This window comes from Dendrobates tinctorius, unplaced genomic scaffold, assembly GCF_039654945.1.
Source record: "Dendrobates tinctorius isolate UK_male_01 unplaced genomic scaffold, ASM3965494v1 ptg000044l, whole genome shotgun sequence".
Taxonomy (NCBI): domain Eukaryota; kingdom Metazoa; phylum Chordata; class Amphibia; order Anura; family Dendrobatidae; genus Dendrobates; species Dendrobates tinctorius.
In genome coordinates, this window is record NW_027361712.1 from 34,129,095 (window position 1) to 34,155,989 (window position 26,895).

Genomic DNA, 26,895 nt, shown 5'->3' on the forward strand with positions numbered 1-26,895 from the left:
TACTAGAAGAGCAGAATTTCCCCTCAAGTAAACCCATTTTGGTAATTATGCCCCTTTGGGAATTTATCTACATGTGTAGTGACGATTTGAACTCCATGGTGGTTTTCCAGAAAGAAGCAGCAGTGTATGTTGCCGAGTGAAAATTGCAAACTGCCATTGTAGTCACCAGTACGTTATGCCCAGCTCATGCTTCTGGAGATGCGCACCCACAAATTAGGCTGACTCTTATTGCTTCAGAAATGCCAAAACTTTGGATGCTAAATGTGGTTTAGGCACAATGGGGCTCAGAAGGGAAAGAGGCATTTGGATTTGGGAGCTCAGAATTTTCTGGGGGACGGTCGAGGCGCCATAGTGCTTTTCCAGAGCCTTTGTGCTATCAGGAACATGGAATCCCCCTATATTTCTATTAACAGATGATGGAGCGGGGTGGGGGCTTGTTTTTTATTTAGTTTAAAACTTTTATTGGGAGCATTTTACATAAATTTCAGAATCGCATTTATCCTGCGCTCTGTGTTGAGCACTTACTTTGGGGTTTTCATCGAAATCTCTTAAGTGACGTGATTCAGATAAAAACCCCCGAGGGATTCATTCATTATAAGGTGTCAACCGAGTTACTCTGGACTCCATCTAGCATCTGTTCAGTGATGTCCTTTTCAGAAGTGCACAAAACTGTGATCAACCACGCTCTTATGCACGCTTAAAAAGATAGACACCAAAAGATCACAGGCAAGGCAGCATCCAGAGAGCCTCCATCTACCTCATTATAGGGAATCTTCTGCGGGATTAAGCAGTCAGCGTACAGCACAGGATAAATGTGAGGCGAGCCTTACTGCGATCTTTGGGAGACAGAATGAAAATAAAAAAATCAGTAGCAGGTCAAGAATTTGTTCTATTTTATTTTTTCCTCATGCAGCATATGTGATTAGGTGACTTTATTTTTTAGGTCAGTGCTATTACAGCGATACCAGATTTAAAAAGACGATTTTCATTGCAAAAACAAGTTTTTGCATCCCCATATTTTGATAGCTATTATTTTTTTCATATTTCGGTAGGCAGAGTAATGTGAGGGTTTGATTTTGCAGGACGTGTTGATGATTTTATTAATACCATTTTCAGTCGCATGACGTTTTTTGATCGCTTTCTATTTCAATTTTTGGGAGGCAGTATGCACAAAACCAGCAATTCAGGAATTGTTTTTTGGGGAGAGGTTTATGCCATTTTGCATGTTGGAGAGTTCCAGGGTGAAAACTTGCGTGTCACAAGACGACAGTGCAGTGAATTGCCACAGAGAAGACTGATGGCAGTAAAGCTGTGGTAGTCAGAGCGATATCAAAAGGGCACGGAGAGTTCACAGCAATAATTCAATAAAGATTGCTCTGCAAAGTACTGTAGTGATAATGGCCTCTTTCACACCAGATTTTTGCCATCAGACGCAATCCGTAGTTTTTAAAAAAAAAAAAAAAAAAAAAAAAAAGGATCCAGCAACTGATGCTGCTGGATCCTTTTTTTTTTTTTTTTTTTTTTTTTTTTCCTCATAGACTTGTATTAGCGAAGGATTGTGACGGATGGCCGCACATTTCATCCGTCGTTCCACGGATCCGTCGTAAAATCTTTGTCTGTCGGCCGGCGACAACGGACAAAGGAACTTTTTTTGTGTATGTCGAAAAGTTAAACAGCGATGGATCCAGCGCCGTCCGTCATTGGCTATAATGGAAGCCTATGGGCACAGGATCCGTCGCTGTCCAGCGACGTATTCCGTTTTTTTAAAGCTGAGCAAGCCTGGAATAATTTCTATTCCTTTAATTTAACCCCTACAATAGCAGAGGTATACACAGTTTGTGTTTTTGTTTTTAATCATGTTTGTCTTTATATTGATAATTTTGCGTTTTCTCAATAAATGTTGGTTAATTTATTTCTTTGGAGGTGCCATTTACAGGCAACATTGTAATTGCAACGCCAAGAAGGAAAAGTCGTAGAATTTTCTCCTTCGTCTCATTGGGGAACACAGAGACTGTGGGTGTGTGCTACTGCCGTCTGGAGGCTGACACTAGGCATACAAAAAACAAGTTAGCTCCTCCTCCGCCGCATACACCCTCGCCCCGATAGCGGGCGGAAACCAGTTTTTGCTTAGTGTCTTGTGGAGGCACACGCAGTCTGGATCTCTCCAGACTATTTTTCTCTAGTTTACCATGAAGATGAGACAGGGGCGACGGATCCTATAGAAAGGGTCCGATCTCCCCAAACCAACAACGGGCGAGCACGCGTTGAGTATCGCCTCCGCATATCCTTTCCCGCACCGAGGGACATATCTGGGACTTTTCCCCAGACATCTATTTTTATTTTTTTTTTTTTTATGAAGATAAGACAGGGGCAACGCATCCTATTGAAAGGATCCGATTTCCCCAAACCAGCAACGGGCGACCACGTGCGAGTGTCCCTCCACGTTTCCTCTCCCGCGACGTGGGACATTAGGCCAGACTTAGCCCTGTCCACCCCTAGGTAGTGAAACCATGGGCTTGCACAGAGGCACAAGACTAGTCTGTGCGGCCCCCATGACTCCACCAACGCATGACGGCGGTGCTGCAGGGCGGCAGACGGTCCCTCTCCTCGCCCCGGCAAGGCGGTCGGAGCTAGGGTGCCTGCACCGTCTTAAACAGAGTACCTCAGGTATGTGCTGGAGCGAGTGGAGGGCCCTGGGCAGTGTTTTCGGAAAGGCACGCTTTCCCCTTCCCCTCCCCCCCCCACCACCCCACCCCCACCTTTCCCTCCGCTCCTCTAACCTGGTTCGCCTCCCTCCAGGTATTGGCGCGGTCCGGGAGACTGTGGGGAGCTGCATCCGGATGGCGGTCTGCCGGCGTCCCAGGCGGGCGGACCGGCTCTAATTTAGCCCGCGGCTTCCGTCTGGGCCGCGGGCGGAAGCGCCACACTGGGCGCATGTCATCTCCGGAGGCGGGCGGCCGGGGTAGCGGTCGGGCGGACCGCTTCTAAATTTAGCCCGCGGCTTCGGCCTGGGCCGCGGGCGGAAGCGCTGCCCTGGGCGCACGCCATTTCCGGCGCCGCCCCCGTCAGCCGGGCATGGGGAGGCGGGCGGCCGGGGTAGCGGTCGGGTGGACCGCTTCTAAATTTAGCCCACGGCTTCGGCCTGGGGCGGAAGCGCCGCCCTGCGCGTGACGTCATTGCGGGTGCCGGATTAAATTGAGGCCCTGGCGGCAAGGCAGGGTAGGCCGCGATCACAGAGGAATCGCAGCCTACCAGGAGTGAGGCGCGAACTGAAGCACGGGGAGAGATGCGCAGGAGCGGGTAAGTGCGACCCCCCCCCGTCCCGGAGCCATACTAGGGCACTAACCCCCCCCGAACCTTTAAGGGATTTTTTGTGTGTGGGCCGACGCCAGCAGTATTTCTGGGAAAGGGAAACGCACACGTTCCTTTATCCTGCATGCGTTTCCTGTGGGGTGATGTTCCCACGAGCGCAAACTATTAAGTTATGTGGAGACTGCGACTCCGAACGCGCCCAGGAGCCCTCCCCTGCGACAGAGCCCAGGGGTCTGGATCCCCCAGAATGGGCGTTATCACTCTCTCGGTCCATGGTTTCGCTCACGAAGGCGATTGATACCCTTCAGGCCCCGGATAGGGGTAGAGATGACGGCTCGCCTGTTTGGGAGGGGTCATCCACCTCACAAGAGCCTCCGACCTGCAGGGGCCGCACACTCTCTAGGCAGACGCACAGGAAAAGAGCCCGTACTGCGTCTCCTGACCCCTCCGGAGCCTCAGCATCCGTGAGTGCGGCATCTCGCTCACCGTCACCATTTTCTGGGAGCGAGCAGAGTTAAGGTGATGACTGGGAAGAGTCCTTGGACCTGGATACCCCGGGGTACCGGGAGACGGTAGACAGTCTTATTGAAGCAGTCAATCAGACTCTGGGTATTGACGATGATGTCTCCCTAACCGCAGGTCATAAGGTATCCTTTAAGGAGACCACATAGAGTATTTTGCACTCATCCTGAGTTCGAGGATATAGTGCAGCGGCATAGGGAACGTCCAGACAAACGTTTTTCAGGACAAAGAACGCTGGAAACGAGATATCCGTTCGCATCGGAACTTTGTAAAAAATGGGCGGAATCTCCGGTAGTGGATCCCCCAGTGTCACGCCTAGCTTCAAGGTCCTTGTTGTCAGTACCTAGCGGTTCTTCCATTAAGGACCCCACGGATCGACTCATAGAAGGTTTAGCTCGCTCGGTGTATGAAGCATCGGGATCAGCGCTCTTTCCTTCTTTTGCGGCAACATGGGTAGCCAAAGCCATGATGTCATGGTCAGATTCTTTAAACAAGGTCCTACAGGATAGAGATTTGCCGACGGAAGTGGCGGAGATAGCAAGTCAGATCGCGATGGCGGGTAACTATTAATGCATCCTTGGATGCGGCTAATGGCGCGGCCCCCGGGTGGATGGCAGCAGCCAGTACCTCCACCCCAGCTCGCTATAACCAAGACAAGGAGCGTCAGGTCACGTATAGAACCAACCCGCTTTGTAGGATGCGGGGCCGCCCGCCCAGATCAAGGGGGGCCAGGTCCCAGAAGCCCTCAGCGAAATGACTCGAGGCATCCAGTACCCGAGGACAGCAGAGTAGGTGGACGTCTGCGCAGGTTCTGCCGCGTCTGGGTCGCGGTGGCGCGCGACGCATGGGTGGCAGAATTAGTGTGTCCCGGGTACAAAATAGAGTTTGTCAAGGATCCGCCAAAACGATTTTTTTTTTTTTCTTTCCCGGCTTCCCAAAACGGAATCCCGGGCAGAGGCATTGCTAGGGGCCATCGAGGTGTTGCGGCGCAACGGGGTCATTGTCCCTGTACCAGAGTGCGAGAAGACCCAAGGAATTTATTCCAATCTGTTCGCAGTCCCCAAGAAGGATGGAACAGTAAGGCCGGTTCTGGGCTTAAAGCTCCTGAACAGGTTCATCAGGGTCAGGCGTTTTCGCATGGAATCTCTCCGGTCGGTCATATCGTCCATGGAGCACAGAGAATATTTGGCCTCGATCGATGTCCAGGATGCCTACTTGCACATCCCTATTTTTCCCCCGCATCAAAGGTTCCTTCGGTTTGCAATCGAGGGCCGGCATTTTCAGTTTGTGGCCCTACCTTTCGGGTTGGCCACGGCCCCCGGGATATTCACGGAAGTGATGGCGGTCGTCATGGCCCTTCTACATTCTCGGGGCATAGTGGTTTTGCCGTACTTAGACGACCTCTTAGTAAAGGGGCCGTCCTTTCAGGCATGCGAGCAGAATGTGAGCATCACACTGGATACCCTATCTCGCCTAGGATGGTTGATCAACGGGAAGAAATCTTCCCTTACCCCAGCTCAGAGGATTTTATTTCCTGGGGATGATTTTCGACACTTCCCGAGGGTTGGTAATTCTCCCTCAGGACAAGGCTTGGGCAGGGAGTCCGAAGTCTTCAACAACCGGGCCCTCACACTATCCGGTTCGGGATGAGGGTTCTAGGAAGGATGGTGGTGGCGATGGAAGCAATTCCGTTTGCTCAATTTCATCTCCGTCCCCTGCAGCATGCTCTCTTAGCGGCTTGGGACGGGAGTCCGTTCTCCCTCGATCATCAGTGCAGGTTGCCCTCTCAGGTTCGACGGGCGCTTCAGTGGTGGACACATGACTCCTCTCTTCGTCAGGGGAAGCCTTTTCCCCCAGATCATTGGTTGGTGATCACGACCGATGCAAGTCTTTTCGGCTGTGGGGCAATCTTACGGCATCACACGGCCCAGGGGCAATGGTCGCCTCAGGAGGCTCGTCTTCCGATCAACCTGTTGGAGATTCGAGCGGTGCAGTTGGCGCTGCAGCGTTTTCAGCACTTGCTAGCAGGATGCCCAGTCCGAGTTCAGTCAGACAACGCCATGGTAGTGGCGTACGTGAATCACCAGGGAGGCACGCGCAGCAAGGCAACCATGCGCGAGATAGAGCATGTGCTCCGTTGGGCCGAGAGGCACCACTCGGTAATCTCAGCAGTTCACATACCAGGTGTGGAAAATTGGGCAGCAGATTTCCTAAGCCGACAGGGCGTCGCAGCCGGGGAATGGTCCCTTCACCCTGAGGTCTTCCAGCAGATTTGCCAACGGTGGGGGACTCCAGACGTGGATCTGATGGTGTCCAGGGAGAACGCCAAGGTGAGCACGTTTGTCGCTCGGTCTCAGGACCCGCGAGCGATCGCTGTGGATGCGTTGTTCCTACCGTGGAGCCAGTTTCGGCTCCCATACCTGTTTCCCCCACTGCCGCTTCTCCCAAGGGTCATCAGAAAGATCAGGACAGTGGGGGTCCCGGCAATTCTGCTGGCCCCGTCGAGTATGGTACGCGGATCTAGTGCAGCTCCTCGCAGACGTGCCTTGGCGTCTACCGGAACGGCCAGACTTACTGTCTCAGGGGCCGATCTGCCACCCGAACTTGGGAGCCCTGTGTTTGACGGCATGGCCGTTGAATCTTGGATTCTGACCCAGGCGGGATTTGGGCGTGAAGTGGTTGCAACAATGGTTAGCGCCCGGAAGCCTGCCTCGGCGAAAATTTATCTAACACTTGGAAGGTTTTCTTTCATTGGTGTCGAGAACACGGGGTTGCGCCATTATCCTTTTCGGTCCCCAACATCCTGGTTTTTCTGCAGTCCGGCCTGGACGCAGGGTTGGCGCCAAGTTCTCTTAGGAGGCAGATTTCGGCCTTGTCGATCCTTTTTTCAGCGAAAGATCGCTACCAATATGCAGGTCAGGATGTTCATTCAGGGGGTCTCATTTGGTGCCCCCCTATAGAGCACCCATAGACGCCTGGGACCTTAACCTGGTCCTGGGTGTCCCTACAGGAAGCCCCGTTTGAACCATTACAGGAAATTTCATTGTCGTATCTCTCCAGGAAGGTTGTATTCTTGGTAGCCATAACTTCCATTAGGCGGGTCTCGGAGTTAGGAGCATTATCTTGCAGAGCTCCTTTTCTGACTTTTTTTTTTTTTTTAAGGATAAAGTAGTCCTTAGACCACCGCCGCCTTTTCTGCCGAAGGTCGTGTCCTCTTTCCATATTAATGAGGACATTGTTCTGCTTTCGTTTTGTCCATCGCCAGTACACAGAGTGGAAAGGGCGCTCCACTCTTTAGATCTGGTAAGAGCTCTCAGGAGGTACGTGTCAAGGACAGCACCTTTTCGCCAGACGGACTCGTTGTTTGTGATTCCGGAAGGGCGCAGGAAGGGTCTCGCAGCCTCACGATCAACCATAGCCAGATGGATTCACCTAACTATTCAGGAGGCTTACCGTATTAGAGGCGCACTGATTCCAACAGGGATAGGGGCGCACTCTACTCGGGCAGTGGGCGCCTCGGCACCAGGCTTCGGCAGAGCAGGTATGCAAAGCAGCAACCTGGTCCAGCCTGCACACTTTTTTTTGTAAGCATTACAATGTGCATACTCAGGCCTCGTCGGATGCGAGCCTGGGTAGGAAGATTCTCCAAGCAGCAGTGGCACACCTTTAGACAGGAGGGCATGCGGCTTGGATCGGTGAATTGTCCTCCCACCCAGGGACTGCTTTAGGACGTCCCACAGTCTCTGTGTCCCCCAATGAGACGAAGGAGAAACATGGATTTTTGTGAGTACTCACCGTAAAATCCTTTTCTCCGAGACGCTCATTGGGGGACACAGCACCCACCCTGATAGCCAGTTGGCTCTTGTTTAATTAATATAATTCCTTATTTAATGTAGGGTGGTCCTTTTTCAGACATATGATTTTCTGCGGTAAGGCTAATTCGCTTTTATGTTCTCCTACTGCTTTTGCACTAAACTGGTTTCCGCCCGCTATCGGGGCGAGGGTGTATGCGGCGGAGGAGGAGCTAACTTCTTTTTTGTATGCCTAGTGTCAGCCTCCAGACGGCAGTAGCACACACCCACAGTCTGTGTCCCCCAATGAGCGTCTCGGAGAAAAGGATTTTACGGTGAGTACTCACAAAAATCCATGTTTTAAAAGCCTCTTGATTTAGTCAGTATGAGTGTCAACCATGCATAGAAATACATGCACTTCGTATGCCATCAATGAGGTTATTGATGGTTGTCTGACGAATGTTCAGCCATACTAACTGCACTTAAGCACACAAATCATTTTTCAGAACAACGCCAGGCCGCATGTTGGTCGTGCAATCGTAAGCAGTCTGCATGGTCTAAACATACTACTAAGGCTTGCAGCATCTCCGGACTTGTCTCCCATTGAGCACATCTAGGACCTCATTGGATGTCAATTGCAAAGGAAGCTGCCAGCAGTGGATCTTGATGATTTGCCCAAGTGCATTCAGCATGACAGAATATGCCTCAAACAACCGTTAATATCACTAATGACAAGTCGTGTACATTTCTGCGTGTGGTGCTCATACTGCATAAATTGAGATGTTGTGCGAATGATGAAAAGAAAAATGGAAACACATTTTCAGATCATTAACATGTCTATTGATCTTGTAACCTCCATAATTCCACAACTTATCCTCCTTGTGTTGCAATTTAAGTGTGAGGAAAGTGTATGTGCCAATGTTCTTTTTCTTTTATTTTTTACTTCATACAGAAATGAAAAAAAAAAAAATTCTCTTGGAAGCATTAATAACTGGAGAGTGACGATGTGTGTTCTATGAGTGAGTCACTGTTGGCAAGAGAAGTGTAAAAATCCAGACCAGACTGTAGAAATTGGCTGTATTGTGCTGAAGACAAAAATGTGTTTAAACAGATTCAGACGTGTTTTTATTCAGGCAGTGAACATTTAATCAGATACTTGCACGTAAACTCATCCCAGACCGCCCACTCTTCTTTGACAGTGGATGATGCGGCTCGCCATTCTGCAGCAACATCTTTTGAAGTCTCTGCATTAAATGTTATCCCCCAAAAAATATTATTTGAGTGGTGTTTTTGCTCTTACATGTTTAATGGTGTGCATTACATCAAAGATTTTTTTTTTTTTTTTTTTTTTTATCTGTAGGCTAATCACTTTAGCTCTTTTGTAATGCTGATCCTTTTACTCCTTTTTGTAGTTCTGATGCTTTTACTCCTTTTTGTAGTTCTGATGCTTTTACTCCTTTTTGTAGTTCTGATGCTTTTACTCCTTTTTGTAGTTCTGATGCTTTTACTCCTTTTTGTAGTTCTGATGCTTTTACTCCTTTTTGTAGTTCTGATGCTTTTACTCCTTTTTGTAGTTCTGATGCTTTTACTCCTTGTTGTAGTTCTGATGCTTTTACTCCTTTTTGTAGTGCTGATGCTTTTACTCCTTTTGTAGTGCTGATGCTTTTACTCCTTTTTGTAGTTCTGATGCTTTTATGCTTTTACTCCTTTTTGTAGTGCTGATGCTTTTACTCCTTTTTGTAGTTCTGATGCTTTTATGCTTTTACTCCTTTTTGTAGTGCTGATGCTTTTACTCCTTTTTGTAGTGCTGATGCTTTTACTCCTTTTTGTAGTTCTGATGCTTTTACTCCTTTTTGTAGTTCTGATGCTTTTACTCCTTTTTGTAGTTCTGATGCTTTTATGCTTTTACTCCTTTTGTAGTGCTGATGCTTTTACTCCTTCTGTGGTGCTGATGCTTTTACTGGTCCAGCTGGATGTCTTCCCGGTATAGCAGAGCTGCTGGGTATTACCAAATTCCTGATAAACAGCCCCCATGGCAAGGGCGGTTTTATCTATAACATGACCTCCTTTTGATGTTTGTTAGGATCAGGTTTTGCTGCTTCTTCTGCGCCAAAACCTTTATAAAATAGAATGATTGATTTTTTTTTTTTTTTTATTATTTGTCACTAAAAACTGCTTTTTTTTCTGCGGCTTCTTTACTGCCATGAGAGCAGGAAAAAAATGCAGCAAAACTGCCATGTGTGAACATGCCCTTACAGTGAAAAACTACATGATAAAAGAAAAAATAGCATTCCCCTCAAACTTTAAAATTACCTTTTAGGGAAATTATTATGTAACATTTATAAATCAAAATAATAAGGAAATAACAAAAAAAAATTACCTTAAACAGAAAAATAAAAAGTTACATACCCATATGACCCTAACAACTGAAAGGAATTAGTTCAATGGGCTATTCAGTGTGAATAGTGCCGAGTGAGAGGTTATTGGAGATTAACAGCAACTGCTTTTACCCAGAAATATTATATCTGTACACTTTAGTATAAAAAAAACATATTTTATTGTCATCACTGCTCCTATGTCTCACGCTCTGCTCTTATATATAAATGTAGAAATGGCTATGTTTGTGCCACCAAGGTGATGGCCTTGAGGAAGATTTTGGAAGCAGCAGGAAAGAGCACTGGCTTTACCGATGAGGAAAAAGGTACGTGGATAACCTGCCTAACAGTCTATATCTAGATGCTGCCCATAAATGATATTGGGAAGTATGACGTGCTTTTACAGGATGCAATATGTCTGTGGGTAAAATATCAGTTGAGCTTACTGGAGATGTAACATGTTCAGCGTTGACAAATCATTGAAGATTATATTGCTCATGTCCGAATCCTATACAGTCTGATCCTAGGTCTGCTGGAAGTTTGGCATTATATTGAAGTCCATTGGGGATTAATTATAATACATTATGCAAAATAATGACATCTGATGTGATCTAACCTCTGTTCTTCCTTTATAGATCCTGAAGAATTTCTAAATCGCTTGTTCCAAGTCCTTAGGGTAGAACCTCTCTTTTATATTAGGTATTTTTGGGATTTATAATTGTGTGTCCGTGCCATATGGTGCTGACAATTAAGCATTTTGAAACTACCTTCTTGTGCTTTGATTTCCCACTCGTGGTTCATTCTTCACTAGTTTTGAGCCTGATCTTCTATTTCCCACTTGCTGGCTGCATTTCTTCTGTACTTTATTCTTTCTGTCTTATTCACCGTCCACTCCAGTAATATAACTGTTGATGTTCCAGTATGCAGATACAGTGGGCCATATAAGTATATTTTTTCTCCAAAAATAGCCCTTTATATCCTCTCGCCTTGCCCAATCCTTCACCCACCACTGATATGACAGTAAGTACAGTTTTGTGCCACCTAATCTGAGAGAAACATCATGTAGACACAGACCCTGATTGCAGTGATTGCCAGTTATTGGGATGCTTGCTGTAGGTTTGATAATATCACTATTCTCAGCAGGAGATTATCGCTAGGGGACTAGAAACCTGCTGCCATTTAGTCCAACTTCACTCCCACGATTGCTTGGCAGTTTTATGCAAATACACAGCGTGCACAAGAAGCTACCAATCAGTGGTGTGGGTGAGGGTTATGCAGAGCTCCGCATTAGAGAACCGTTAGATCTGCAGCAGATAAAACGGTGATTATATCGAAACTGTAGCAAGCAGCCCAGTAAGTTACTCATCCCTGGAATCAGGATGTCTACCTCTACATCACGCAGCTCTCAGATGGGGTAGCTAAAATCTGGAGTCTGCTTCCTGTTAAAGTGAAATGAGGTGCCAACTTGTTTCTGTTTCGTAGCCTGAATCCAGGGCATCCATAGTTGCCAGGGTTTACTTACTTTCATTCTCTTTTTTGTTTGTGCATATTTCATGCGTATGACTTTTATTTTGTTTTTCCATTCGGGAATTGTTGACTCTTCCTATGCCAGCCACTTACTTGTTTATAAACTGGCACTAAAACCAAATCTACCCACCAGCTTTTCTGTCCTGCATTAAAACCTTGAAGCGATTCCACGTCTCCCAGTAGACGCATCTTTGTACTTAAGGGAGTCGTGCATTTGACGGCCGTTTCAATCTGTTTCGTACCTCTATCCAAAACGTCTTTATTCCCTCAAATAACTAATTCGTTTGGGTGAACCCTGCTGATTTCCTATTACATTTCTGCCAAATGTATCCATTTTCTCCTTTTAAAGGGAACTGTCATTTAAAAAAAAAAATGCTGCTAACCTTCGGAAATGGGGTCTACTGGGCGGCAACTAACTTTATTCCTCCCGTCAGCCTCAGGCTTTCAATTGTAGAGGCGCAGCCAGCTTTGGGTTCATTCACGGCGCAGTACATAATGGGCGGCAGCTGTAGCCACACCCGGGCACGCACTGACTGACAGCCAGCTGTGTACTGCTGTCAGTCAGTGCATGGGTGTGCTTACAACCGGCGCTACACTTCCTACTGAAAGGCTGAGACTGCCAGGAGGAATAAAAATAATTCTATGCAACGCTAATAACCTGCACATAAACCCCATAGCTGCAGGTTAATAGCTGTTTTTCACATTTACTCTTGCTCACAATTTACGGGTGTAATATAACCGGTTGATTTCAAAATAACCGTGCAATCATCTGTTTTATTGGTACATGCTATCCTAGATGTGAATTTCACAATTCTGTCCTATTCATCCATATCTTCTTCTTCCTGTTTTGTCCTAAGTGTTTAAATCCAAACCAACTCACTGTACATTTTTGATTGTGTAATCGTCTATACCTAAAGTACATGGTAATTAGTAATATATATTGTAATTGTTCAGAACTCACAAGTGTGCCATCCTCATCTTGATGTACATTACTTAAAGGGAACCCATCAGCAGGATTATGCACACTAACCTACAGACAGTGTCAGGTTAGTGCCGTTATACTGATTGAAATGATATCTTGGGTGATGAAATCTGTCTTGTGGTTGTTGTTTAATCTTTATTTTCAGCTTTCAGTTAATGATATGCTCGTCCTCCGGGGTGGCCTGTGGGGAGAGGGGGCCTTCATTTGGTGCCCTGCTTAGGTATTTGCTTTAAGTCTCCTCATCGCGGCATGCTTAGCATGTCATTCAAATTATACTTCGTGGATATCGGTCAGACGCCCCTCACACAGCCAAACCAGATCACACACTTTGCACTGACGAGGGGCAGTACCCCGAAACACAGGGTCTGCAAATTGAGATTCTGGTTTGGCTTTTATCCTAAGGCATGTAACAAGGCTCGTTAAAGGGTCGACATTGACTTTTAGGATTGCTACTTCTAATAGGTGGTACTAGACTTCTAGTCTTCTTCCTCTCTGAAGAGACAATTTGCATTTAGGTATTTGCAGACTGACAGGGCACTGATCCCTCACTGACCTGCCCCCTAGTTTACATAATGAATATGTACATACTGAATAAAAAGGAAAAAAATCCCCTTCTGCAGGCAGGTGCGGGCCTCATGTTTAATGTGCAGTTAACAAATGTGCTTGATGTTTTCCTGAGGAGTAGTGCCTATCGGATCACCTCTATATACACTGATAGCTGCTACTGCGTGGGCGCGTCGGGCACAATTTTCAAATGGATTTTTTTTATACTCCTCAGGATAACCTCAAGCACAGTACACATGCAGTTATGTACATGGCTGGCACCTGCTCACAGAAGGATTTTTTGAAGTATGTACCTATAATTTTCATTATGTAAACTAGGGGGCAGGTCAGTGAGGGATCAGTGACCTGTCATAAACTATACTGATGAATACCCAAGCAGAGTACCACATGAAGACCCCCCCCCCCCCCCACAGGCTGCCCTGGAGCACGAGCATATCATTGACAGAAAATAAAGATTACACAACAACCACAAGACTGATTTCATCAATCCAGGTTACATTTTAATCAGTATAAGGCGCCGACCTGACACTGTCTGTAGGTTACTGTGTACAGTCCTACTGACAGGTTCCCTTTATATTATATTTACCACACTAATTCCAGTTTATTCACATTTTGTGTATTCAAATTATAAAACAATGTTGTTTCTTTCCATTAGTTTATCCCACGGACCCTCTTTATTTCCTCCAAAAATGTGTATAATTGGCTTAGTATTATGTCCCCATCGCCCCCAATTGTCCCAACTCTATAAAGCAAAAATTAAAATAAGACTAATAAAAGATTCCTTCAGATATGTTTACATTTCATGAAGTATGTCATTTGATGAGAGAGAGAAAATAAATGATCCATTTTTCCTATCTAAGCAACAGGGCTGTGGAGTCTGTAAGCCAAACCAAAGACTCCAGTGCTTCAATTTCCCTGACTTCCGACCCCACAGCACTTCCCCCTTCTGAGCATGTACATAAAGTGCAGCACAGATTCATCTCGCCTAAACCTCCGACCCCACTGCACTGCCTCACTACTGAGCATGTACATAAAGTGCAGCACAGATTCATCTCACCTAAACCTCCGACCCCACTGCACTGCCTCACTACTGAGCATGTACGTAAAGTGCAGCACAGATTCATCTCACCTAAACCTCCAACCCCACAGCACTGATCACTACTGAGCATGTACATAAAGTACAGCACAGATTCATCTCACCTAAACCTCCGACTCCACAGCACTGGTCACTACTGAGCATGTACATAAAGAGCAGCACAGATTCATCTCACCTAAACCTCCGACCCCACAGCACTGGTCACTACTGAGCATGTACATACAGTGCAGCACAGATTCATCTCATCTCTGACCCCACAGCACTGCCTCACTACTGAGCATGTACATAAAGTGCAGCACAGATTCATCTCACCTAAACCTCCGACTTCACAGCACTGGTCACTACTGAGCATGTACATAAAGTGCAGCACAGATTCATCTCACCTAAACCTCCATCTCCACAGCACTGGTCACTACTGAGCATGTACATAAAGTGCAGCACAGATTCATCTCACCTAAACCTCCGACCCCAGAGCACTGCCTCACTACTGAGCATGTACATAAAGGGCAGCACAGATTCATCTCACCTAAACCTCCGACTCCACAGCACTGCCTCACTACTGAGCATGTACAGAAAGTGCAGCACAGATTCATCTCACCTAAACCTCCGACCCCACAGCACTGGTCACTACTGACCATGTACATAAAGTGCAGCACAGATTCATCTCACCTCCGACCCCACAGCACTGCCTCACTACTGAGCATGTACATAAAGTGCAGCACAGATTCATCTCACCTAAACCTCCGATCCCACAGCACTGCCTCACTACTGAGCATGTACATAAAGAGCAGCACAGATTCATCTCACCTAAACCTCTGACCCCACAGCACTGGTCACTACTGAGCATGTACATACAGTGCAGCACAGATTCATCTCACCTAAACCTCCGACCCCACAGCACTGGTCACTACTGAGCATGTATATAAAGGGCAGCACAGATTCATCTCACCTAAACCTCCGACCCCACAGCACTGGTCACTACTGAGCATGTATATAAAGGGCAGCACAGATTCATCTCACCTAAACCTCCGACCCCACAGCACTGGTCACTACTGAGCATGTATATAAAGGGCAGCACAGATTCATCTCACCTAAACCTCCGACTCCACAGCACTGGTCACTACTGAGCATGTACATAAAGAGCAGCACAGATTCATCTCACCTAAACCTCCGACCCCACAGCACTGGTCACTACTGACCATGTACATAAAGTGCAGCACAGATTCATCTCACCTCCGACCCCACAGCACTGCCTCACTACTGAGCATGTACATAAAGTGCAGCACAGATTCATCTCACCTAAACCTCCATCTCCACAGCACTGGTCACTACTGAGCATGTACATAAAGTGCATCACAGATTCATCTCACCTAAACCTCCGATCCCACAGCACTGCCTCACTACTGAGCATGTACATACAGTGCAGCACAGATTCATCTCACCTCCGACCCCACAGCACTGCCTCACTACTGAGCATGTACATAAAGTGCAGCACAGATTAATCTCACCTAAACCTCCATCTCCACAGCACTGCCTCACTACTGAGCATGTACATAAAGTGCAGCACAGATTAATCTCACCTAAACCTCCATCTCCACAGCACTGCCTCACTACTGAGCATGTACATAAAGGGCAGCACAGATTCATCTCACCTAAACCTCTGACTCCACAGCACTGGTCACTACTGAGCATGTACATAAAGTGCAGCACAGATTCATCTCAACTAAACTTTCTGACCCCACAGCACTGCCTCACTACTGAGCATGTACATGAAGGGCAGCACAGATTCATCTCACCTAAACCTCCGACTCCACAGCACTGGTCACTACTGAGCATGTACATAAAGTGCAGCACAGATTCATCTCACCTAAACTTTCTGACCCCACAGCACTGCCTCACTACTGAGCATGTACATAAAGTGCAGCACAGATTCATCTCGCCTAAACCTCCGACTCCACAGCACTGGTCACTACTGAGCATGTACATAAAGTGCAGCACAGATTCATCTCACCTAAACTTTCTGACCCCACAGCACTGCCTCACTACTGAGCATGTACATAAAGTGCAGCACAGATTCATCTCACCTAAACCTCCGACCCCACAGCACTGCCTCACTACTGAGCATGTACATAAAGTGCAGCACAGATTCATCTCAACTAAAAGCAGAGATCCTTGGATCAGGAACAGAACAGACCTTTATTGGACATTTTATAACTTTCCCAAATTCTTATGGAAACATTTACAGCACATCTGCACTGCACTACTGAACCAATTATTACACATTTTAGGAGTCAGTTGGTGACCATTTTATTCCGACTCCACCAAAATGGACAGCGACCCACAGCCCTGCTAATCAGCAAAGGTAGCTTAAATGCAAGATTTTAGATGCTAAATTAACATCAACTATGTAAAGCATCTTAAAGGTTGATTACGTCTATACCTTTTGTATTATAAATTAATCTTTGTTTTCTAGAAATCCGTTGGCAAATGTTTATGCAAATAAGGTCGCAAGTACAGGGGCCTTAGATTGCACTTACAGCTCTCCGGCCTCTTTCTCTTCCTGCCGCTGGTATGCTGTCCTCATTCCTGGAGAAATGCATGCGCAAATCAATAGCCCAGTTCTTGCAATGTCATCATGACCTTACTGCGTGTGTGCCTCCTGTGGGACTGACTGCTCATGCTCTCTGGTTGGGGGAGCAGGTCACAGAAAAGAGTAACCTGTCAACCTACGACAGGACGCTGGCGGTGGTATCAAAAAGAGGTAGAGAGGCCAGAGGGCTGCAAGTACAGGCCCAGCCCCCTGCACTGGCGAGCTCATTTGCATAAACATGCACTGTTGGATTTCTAAAAAACAGAGAAACTGACTTATAAAACAAATACAGTGGCATGTAAAAAGTTTGGGCAGCCCTGGTCAAAACTGACATTTTTAACAGCATGCCTACTTTGCATGTAGACTGCCTCACCTGTAGTGTTCCAGGGAAAATTATTAATACCCATAAAATAACTAATCCAGTTCATAATTCAGGATGAACCCTGCTAAATAAGTTTATGCTATATAAAACTACAACTCTTACCAGGCTTGGACTAGCCCGCCGTGGAACAGGTGAATCCCCCGTTGGGCCTGTGAGCAGAAATAAATCACTTATCTCCCAACATGAGTAGTAGTTGGCACAATACACTTGATTCGCTATGGTCAGACCAAAGCAGCATCTCCTCAATAATTCATCAAACTATCCAGCATATCATTATATGGAATACTAGGTACATTTGTAAATGAAGGTAATGTAATATTTTCCTGTAGCTGAACAGTGAGCCCCCAGAGTCAATGTTAATGGTGGGTCCTTGCCACCCCAGGCCAACACTGGCTCCTATCAAGAAATGAACAGTGGTGAGGGTGTTCTGAGGGTCACACATCATGCCACTGAAGACTGTACAAGTGAATGCATTACTTAGTTGTTGCAGTCAGACTAAAAGTTTGTGCATCCCGGCTCAAAATTTCGGTCATTGTGATCCGTTAATCAAATTGAAGATAAAATGATCTCTAAAAGGCCTACAGTCATGGCCAAAAGTTTTGAGAATGACACAAATATTATATTTTCACATGATCTGCTGCTCTGGTTTTTATGTGTGTTTGTCAGATGTTTTTATCACATACGGAAATATAATTGCAATCATATTATGAGTAACAAAAGGTTATATTGACAGTTAGAATGAGTTACTGCAGCAAGTCAATATTTGCAGTGTTGACCCTTCTTCAGGACCTCTGCAATTCTACCTGGCATGCTCTCAATCAACTTCTGGATCAATTCCTGACTGATAGCAGTCCATTCTTGCAAAATCAATGCTTTTATTTTGTCTGAATTTGAAGGTTTTTGTTTGTCCACCCGTCTCTTGATTGACCACAAGTTCTCAATGGGATTAAGATCTGGGGAGTTTCCAGGCCATGGTCCAAAAATCTGTTTTGTTCCCTGAGCCATTTAGTTATCACCTTTGCTTTATGGCAAGGTGCTCCATCATGTTGAAAAAGGCATTGTTGATTGCCAAACTGCCCTTGGACGGTTGGGAGAAGTTGCTCTCGGAGGACATTCTATTACCATTCTTTTTTCATGGCTGTGTTTTTAGGCAAGACTGAGAGCCCATTCCCTTGGCTGAGAAGCAACCCCACACATGAATGGTTTCAGGATGCTTGACAGTTGGCATGAGACAAGACTGGTGGTAGCGCTCACCTCGTCTTCTCCGAATAAGCCGTTTTCCAGATGTCCCAAACAATGGAAAAGGGGATTCATCAGAGAAAATGACTTTACCCCAGTCCTCAGCAGTCCACTCCCTGTACCTCTTGCAGAATATCAGTCTGTCCATGATGTTTTTTCTGGAGAGAAGTGGCTTCTTTGCTGCCCTCCATGAGACCAGGCCTTGCTCCAAGAGTCTCCGCCTCACAGTGCGTGCAGATGCACTCATACCTGCCTGCTGCCATTCCTGAGCAAGCTCTGCACTGCTGGTAGCCCGATCTCGCAGCTGAAACACTTTTAAGAGACGGTCCTGGCGCTTGCTGGTCTTTCTTGGGCGCCCTGGAGCCTTTTTGGCAACAAGGGAACCTCTCTCCTTGAAGTTCTTGATGATGCGATAGATTGTTGACTGAGGTGCAATCTTTCTAGCTGCGATACTCTTCCCTGTTAGGCCATTTTTGTGCAGTGCAATGATGACTGCACGTGTTTCTTTAGAGATAACCATGGTAAACAGAAGAGAAACAATGATGCCAAGCAGCAGCCTCCTTTTAAAGTGTCCAGTGGTGTCATTCTTACTTAATCATGACAGATTGATCTCCAGCCCTGTCCTCATCAACACCCACACCTGTGTTAATGGAGCAATCACTGAAACGATGTTAGCTGGTCCTTTTAAGGCAGGGCTGCAATGATGTTGAAATGTGTTTTGGGGGATAAAGTTCATTTTCTAGGCAAATATTGACTTTGCAAGTAATTGCTGTTAAGCTGATCACTCTTTATAACATTCTGGAGTATATGCAAATTGCCATTAGAAAAAAAATGAAGCAGTAGACTTTGTAAAAAATTAATATTTGTGTCATTCTCAAAACTTTTGGCCATGACTGTAATGTTAAAGATGACACATTTCCTTTGTATTTTAGGCAAAAATATATCTATTTTCATCTTTTACAAATTACAAAAAGGAAAATGGGCTGAGGCAAAAGTTTGGGCACCCTGCATGACTAGTACCTAGTAGCACCCACTTTTGAAAGTATCACAGCTTGTAAACGCTTTTTGTAGCCAGTCAAGAGTCTTTCAATTCTTGCATGAGGGATTTTCATTTCATTCATTCTTCCTTGGAAAATTCTTCCAGTTATCCCTGGGTCGTCTTGCATACATTGCTATTTTGATATCTAGCAACAGATTTTCAATGATGTTCAGATAAGGAGACTGTGAGGGCCATTGTAAAGATTCAGATTGTGCCTTTTGAGGTAATCTATTGTGGATTTTGGTGTTTGTTTAGGATCATTATGCATTTGTAGAAGCTATCCTCTTTTCAAATTCAGCTTTTTCAGATGGTGTTATGTTTCCATTAAAAAAAATTTGAAATTTCATTGAATCCTTTTTTCCCTCTGCCAGTGAAATGTTCTCTGTGCCATTGGCACACAACCCCAATGCATGATTGATCAAGGCCATGCATAATGGTTGGATAGATGTTGTTTTTATGAAATTCTGTGCCCTTTTTTCTCCACACATTCCTTTTGATCTGTGTCCAAAGAGTTCCAAAATGCATCAGGCTTTTTTTAGATGTTCTTTTGCATACTTCTGACTCTGAATTTTATGGTGAGGACGCAGGAGAGGTTTTGTTCTGATGACTCTTCCATGAAGGCCATATTTCTGCAGGTGTTTCTAAACAGTAGAACAATGTACGACAACTCCATAGTAGGCTAAATCTTTCTGAAGGTCTTTTACAGTCAAGCTGGGGTTCTGAAATTTTGCTTGGTCTTCCAGACTTTATCTTGACCTCCACTGTTCCTGTTAACTGCTATTTCTTAAAGAACTGAGGAAAGGGCAACTTGAAAACACTTTGCTATCTTATAACCTTCTCCTGCTTTGTGGAGCGCCACTCTCTTCATTTTCAGAGTGCTAGGCCGCTTCTTGGAAGAACTCATGGCTGCTGTTTTTTGGCACAAGTTTAGAGGAGGCTGGGTTTTTATAAAGCTTGGAAATGATGATCGTGAACAAGCTATAACCCTAACAGACTAAGGTTGAAACTCTGGTCAGAGTTATCTGAACCACATCTCCAAGGCTAGTTTCACACTAGCGTTTTGAGGTGCAGTGCATGCTCGCCATGAAGCTCCGCCCCCTGCCGCGCTTCCTACGGTCAGCTCTGTCTATGGGTGCATGGCGCTGCATGCGACCTGCGTACCCTATCTTTAGCATTGGGTACGGAGGCCGTGCACCTGTATGCTTTTGCCGGCGCATGTGTTCTTTTGATGGTGCGCCGGCCACACCAAAATGCAACACGATGCGTCTGGGATGATGGTGCAGGAAGGAAGGTGTACCTATTCCAGTGACACCACCCCTCCCTCACCCTGGGACGCTTAATGTTGCCTGCAGAACTGTGAAGGAGTCGTTAAAACATCTGGAAACGGGTATCCCTCCCTTCAGCAGTCCCTCTCCAAGACGGCAAGGACGCCACTGGATCAAGGGGAATTCTTATCAGGAAGAGGTTATACAGGTGCCCTCCAGCTAGATAGCAACTGTTTATTTCCGTCCCTCACTCTCTGCTCTTTCCAAAATTAGGCCCCATCATTGACTTAGCCTAATTGGAGAATGCGGCTATGTCAATCACCACTCCTTTATCAATCAGAGCTGCAGAGAGTTCTCTCGTGTCTTTTGGGGCTAATCCCTGGCGTTTTTTACTCTCTCCAGCGCGGGCTCACTGTGTGCTCTTTCTGGTCCCACCACCTCCTCCTGCATGCGCTATTACTCACACAGTTCCAGCCGCAGCCTCCGTGCGATCTTCCTCTCAACACCGGGACCTCCACACAGGACAAGGTAGGCTCTGTCTGGCCTTCAGGCTTTGGTCCACTATACCAGAGATTTCCCAGATCTAACCCTAGGGTGTCTTGCTTCTCTTCCCCTCTTCCTTATAATCTCTTCCCTGCAAGGCCAGGACATGGTGTGAATATGATCTAGATCACCATATGACCAAAAGTGGACTCCTGGCCATCTCTCCCATAGAGTTTGGGGGACATCCCATTCCAAATCCATAAAATTTGTGGGACAGCTCATTTCAAAGCCATAGAGTTTATAAGACACCTCACTCCAAAACCATAGAGTTTGTAGGACATGTGTTTCCAAAACCATAGTTTGTGGGACATCCCATTCCAAAACCAGAGTTTATTAGTCTTGGAATGAGGAGACCCTTAGTGTCTTAATGGAATTAGTCCCTGCATCGTCCCCTCGCAACTGACTGCAGCTCTGATCATTTCCCTACATGAGTCAAAAGCATGCAGCCATGACAGACCATACATTAGTCCAGGAAGCAGGCAAGCTCCAGCCAAACTCTCTCATTCGCTGAGAGAACTTGCGTTTATCAGGACATGAGGGCCATTTCTCACACCGTCTCTATCCTGCTTGGCACAAGACCAGTCGGTCATTTTCTATTTCCAGAGACGGCTAAGGATCTTCTCATGAGCGCCTTCCCTTCATATGAGCGGTCATTAAGGCTGCTTTGTAGGTGTTATCATGCCTATTCCTCCTGTTTTGTCTCCCTTGGTGCCAAGATATTTCCTCCCATGTTCTCTGTCCTCCTTGAGAGAGTTTCTTCGGTGACCTGCTCTCTCCTCCTCCCTTCTTCCCCCTCTATTCATGAGTGTGTTGAGCAAATTGGGGTGACGTTGGAAGCCATTCCATCCTCCCTTCGCAACAGACAGGACGGTCCAGTCAGCTTAGCAGGTCCAAGAGCGAATAGCCCATGAAGCTCCCACTGTCATGTAGGGAGAGTCATGATCCTAAGTAAAATCTTTTTCTCGGAGCCTTCATTGGGGGACACAGCATCGGACCCATAATTGTGCCATTTTTGGTCTATCTTGGCATAATCTCCTTTCCTACTGCTTTCTTACAAACTGGTTATCTCTCTGCCAGTCAGTGGGAGTAGCTTGCTGTAGAGGAGTTGACTTTTTTTTTTTTTTTTTCTGCCTGGTGTCAGCCTTCTAGTGGCAGAAGCATGCACCCATGGTTTCCTGTGTCCCCCAATGAAGGCTCCGAGAAAAAGATTTTACGGTGAGTAACCAAAATCTTCTTTTTGATCAGGGGTGCCTAAACTCTTACATGCCACTGTATATAAACTTATTCTACATTTCAGATGTTTTGCATAGTTGATATTCGTTTAGGATCTAAAAAATTGCTGACTGGTTCCCTCTCATGGGTGCCTTTTTGCCCTGATAAACAACCTCTTGTGAGATTGTCTAGGAGCTTGGATGTTTTATCCCTGATCACTGTTGAGTAATTAAGTAGTTGGTACTGGAGCTGGGGGAGAACTATTATCTGCACCAAAGCTATTCCATCTGCCAGTAACAGATGGTGTTTATTCCAAAATGTCATAATGAGCCCAGTTTGTATACTAAACTGGAGATATTGATTTCCTCAAAATATCCTCTTAATGGCAGCATTCATTAGGATCGTTTTTTTTGTTTTTTTTTTATTTGTACAAAAGCAGCCTATGGGTGATGGCTTCTTTTAAATTTGTCTTTTGGCTCAACAGAACACCAAAAAAGAAACCTCAAGGTTGTATATTTTATCAAATTTTCATGGAGAAGAAGCAGTCGGTGGATATACCTTCTGTTCAGCAGCTGCTTGAATGGTCAATGGTTACTGGTGATCTCAAGTTCACGGAAGTAAGATATCATCCAATCACTGTAAAGTCTAGTTTTTGTTGAATCTGAGGTCTTAGCATAAAGGAACATTTACAGTGCCTTATTTTATACAGTGTAAAACCATCAATGCATTGTCACTAATGTAACAAAAGGCCAAGTAGATGCAACAGAATGGTATGACAAACGTTTTCGAAATCGTGATTGATCAGCTTGTGAATTTTTTTTTTTTTTTTTAATTTTTTTTCTTTTAACACTTTCATTTACTCATGAGCTTTTTTGCTTTGAAGTGGGTGGAGTGTCCTTTACACTAACCAATCATATCATCTGTTTTACATTGTGAGTGTGGGTTATTTGTTGGCATAGTTTTATAGATAGACATTTGATCCATATTGATGCCCCCTATGGTGCTCTTCAGTAATGTGACATGTACAGTTGTGCTCAAAAGTTTACATACCCTGGCAGAATTTTTGCCTTATTGGCCTTTTTTCAGAGAATCTGAATAACACCAAACCTTTTTCTCCATTCATGGTTAGTGGTTGGGTGAAGCCATTTATTGTCAAACTACTCTGTTTTCTCTTTTTAAATCATAATGACAACCCAAAACATCCAAATGACCCTGATCAAAAGTTCATATACCCCATTTCTTAATATCTTGTATTGCCCCATCTAACATCAATGACAGCTTGAAGTCTTTTGTGGCAGTTGTGGATGAGGTTCTTTATTTTCTCAGATGGTAAAGCTGCCCACTCTTCTTGGCAAAAAGCCTCCAGTTCCTATAAATTCCAGGGAGGTCTAGCATGAACTGTGTGCTTGAGATCTCCTCAGAGTGGCTCAATAATATTGAGGTCAGGAGACTGAGATAGCCACTCTAGAACCTTCACTTTGTTCTGTAGCCAATGACAGTGACAGGTCGACTTGGCCTTGTGTCTTGGATCGTTATCATGTTGGAATGTAAAAGTACCTCCCATTTGGAGCTTCCGGGCCGATCGGAAATTTGCCTGCAGTATTTGCTGATGACATGCTGCATTCATTTCCTTCAACTTTGATCAAGTTTCCTGTACCTTTGTAGCTCGCACATCCCCAAAACATCAGCAATCCACCTCCGTGTTTTACAATAGGAATGATGTTCCTTTCATCATAGGCCTTGTTGACCTCTCTCCAAATGTAACATTTATGGTTGTGGCCAAAAAGTTAAATTTTGGTCTCATCACTCCAAATTACCTTGTTCCAAAAGTTTTGAGTCTTGTCTCTGTGCTGTTTTTGCATATTGTAGGCAAGATACTTTGTGGCATGTGCGCAGTAAGGGCTTTCTTCTGGGGACTCGACCATGCAGCCCATATTTAGTCAAGTGCCTCCTTATTGTGCATCTTGAAACAGCCACACCGCTAGTTTTCAGAGAGTCCAGTATTTCAGCTGATGTTGTTTGTGGGGTTTTATTTGTATCCTGAACAATTTTCCTGGCTAAAATTTTTGTTTGTCTACCTGACCGTGGTTTTATTTTTACAGAGCCCCTGATTTTCCATTTGTTAATCACAGTTTGAACGCTGCTCACTGGCATTATCAATTCCTTGGATATCTTTTTGTATCCCTTTCCTGTTTTATACAATTCAACTACCTTTTCCCGTAGAGCCGTTGACAATTCTTTTGCTTTCCCCATGACTCACAATACAGAAACGTCAGTGGCTGGATGAAAGATGCAGGAGTCTGTCTGGATCCCAGAAACTCACTCTGCTTGTAATCAGTGTGTGTGCATAAAAGCTAACAGGTCACAGGTAAGGAAAGATAAAACACAGTAGTTTGACAATAAATGGCTTCACCCGACCACTAAACATGAGTGGATTAAAAGGTTTGGTGTTATCATTCATATTCTCTGGGAAAAAAAAGCCAAGAAAGCAAAAAATTCTGCCAGGGTATGTAAACTTTTGAGCACAACTGTACCTATAGACAACACATTTATTATACATTGGATAAATAAAGGTAAACTGTAATTTTAAAAGGGAATCTGTCAGCAGGTTTTGTTATGTAATCTGAGAACAGCATGATTCCAGTGACATTCTGCTCCTACATCATGCTGGACTGCTTGGTGTTTCTTTGATAGAATCCTTGTTTTATCTGCTGTATATAAACCTGCCCTCACCCCTGATTGAGAGCTTACTGTGTACTTTGTGCATTGTCAGCAAGCTGCTAATCATTGCTGAGGGAGGGGTTACACAGATTAACTGGACTCTTGCACATTAGACCTAGTCCTCTAATGATGATCTCCTGCTGATAAACCACTGCTTTGTAATGAAACTACAGCACATAGCCAAGTAAGTGACACATGCTTGGAATCAGGCTCTCTTGTCCTATATTATACGGTTTTCAGATTAAATAGCAAAAACCTTATGACAGATTCCCTTTTAGGTCGTGTTTAGATATTATTTTTACACTAACACAATTATATGCTCATGTTGGCTAAATTAAATAGATTATTAACTTGTAAGAATGAGTGTTCAGAGAAGTGTCATGTAGTCTTTATTACTAATAATTTGCCATATCCTGTAGTCTTACCTAATAAATGCCCTCTTAGGTTCCCTCTTGCCTTATCATTCAAATGCCAAGGAACGGAAAAAACTTCAAGATGTTTAACACCATTATCCCAACCCAACAGCTCGATATAACCGATCTTCTAGAAGACGGTAAGTGTTAAGAAAGAATGTAATAGGATGTGAGTCATCAGTTGTAAATGTCTGAGGGACAGCCTTGTCATTGGAGAAGTGAGCCATTATCATGGGAGTATAGCTGACAAGATTCAAGAAGTGAAATAACACATACATAATCGGATATAGTAAGATGTGTGTGTATAACGGAAGTGAATCCCAAAATGACTTAGCTTGTTAGTGATCTTCTATTTATTGATGTATTTTATTTATTTATTTTTTTTGTTATTAAAAGTGTTAATGTAGCAATTCACAAGAAGTCAATGCTGGTGGGACCAGCTGACCATAATATGCATGGCTATTGTCCTAATAGCACATATCAGAGGGGGGAAAAGGATCCGGCATTTAGGATTTTAGCTTTTCCTTTATTTTCACAAGTAAGCTGCTGCCAGATGTATCTGACAGCAACTCTTTCCTCACACCCAACTGAAACCACTAGCACACTAGGCTGAGCATGCATGTCTATGCGGGTGAGAGCAAGATCTGATTGCTAAACAACAAGCAATCTGGATTTCAGCTGTCTGAGGTGTTTGGCTATCTTAAGTCTTGTTGCAGTGCATTAAAGGGAACCTGTCAGTAGGAATTTGCTACCTCATCAGCAAGCACAACATCAAACAAGACTCAGGAAGTACATAGCCATAAAATGAATAGCCTTTATTAGAGTATAATAACAAAACATTTAAAAATACATAAAAGGAGATGTATGTCCAATATGCTTACACAAGGTACGTACGCAAATATAGATATACATGAGTACATATAGTACCTATACAGAAATAATAAGAAATGCCCATATAGTGATGAGGCATATACAGTTGTGGCCAAAAGTATTGACACCCCTGCAATTCTGTCAGATAATGCTCAGTTTCCTCCTGAAAATGATTGCAAACACAAATTCTTTGGTATTATTATCTTCATTTAATTTGTCTTAAATGAAAAAACACAAAAGAGAATGAAGTAAAAAGCAAAACATTGATCATTTCACACAAAACTCCAAAAATGGGCCAGAAAAAAGTATTGGCATCCTCAGCCTAATACTTGGTTGCACAACCTTTAGCCAAAATAACTGCGACCAACCGCTTCCGGTAACCATCAATGAGTTTCTTACAATGCTCTGCTGGAATTTTAGACCATTCTTCTTTGGCAAACTGCTCCAGGTCC

The 26,895-nt window shown here is 44.8% G+C and overlaps 1 protein-coding gene across 4 annotated transcripts in view; it reads left to right on the forward strand.

The window, feature by feature from the left end:
- Positions 1-26,895, forward strand: part of LOC141089182 (ubiquitin carboxyl-terminal hydrolase CYLD-like) — a 58,878-nt gene that overhangs the window by 24,317 nt on the left and 7,666 nt on the right. For all 4 annotated transcript variants that reach the window (XM_073575509.1, XM_073575508.1, XM_073575510.1 and 1 more), the window contains 4 exons: positions 10,235-10,326; positions 10,636-10,699; positions 22,924-23,056; positions 25,605-25,713. In XM_073575509.1, coding sequence (XP_073431610.1) covers positions 10,235-10,326; positions 10,636-10,699; positions 22,924-23,056; positions 25,605-25,713 — 398 coding nt within the window. The remainder of the gene's footprint in view (positions 1-10,234; positions 10,327-10,635; positions 10,700-22,923; positions 23,057-25,604; positions 25,714-26,895) is intronic.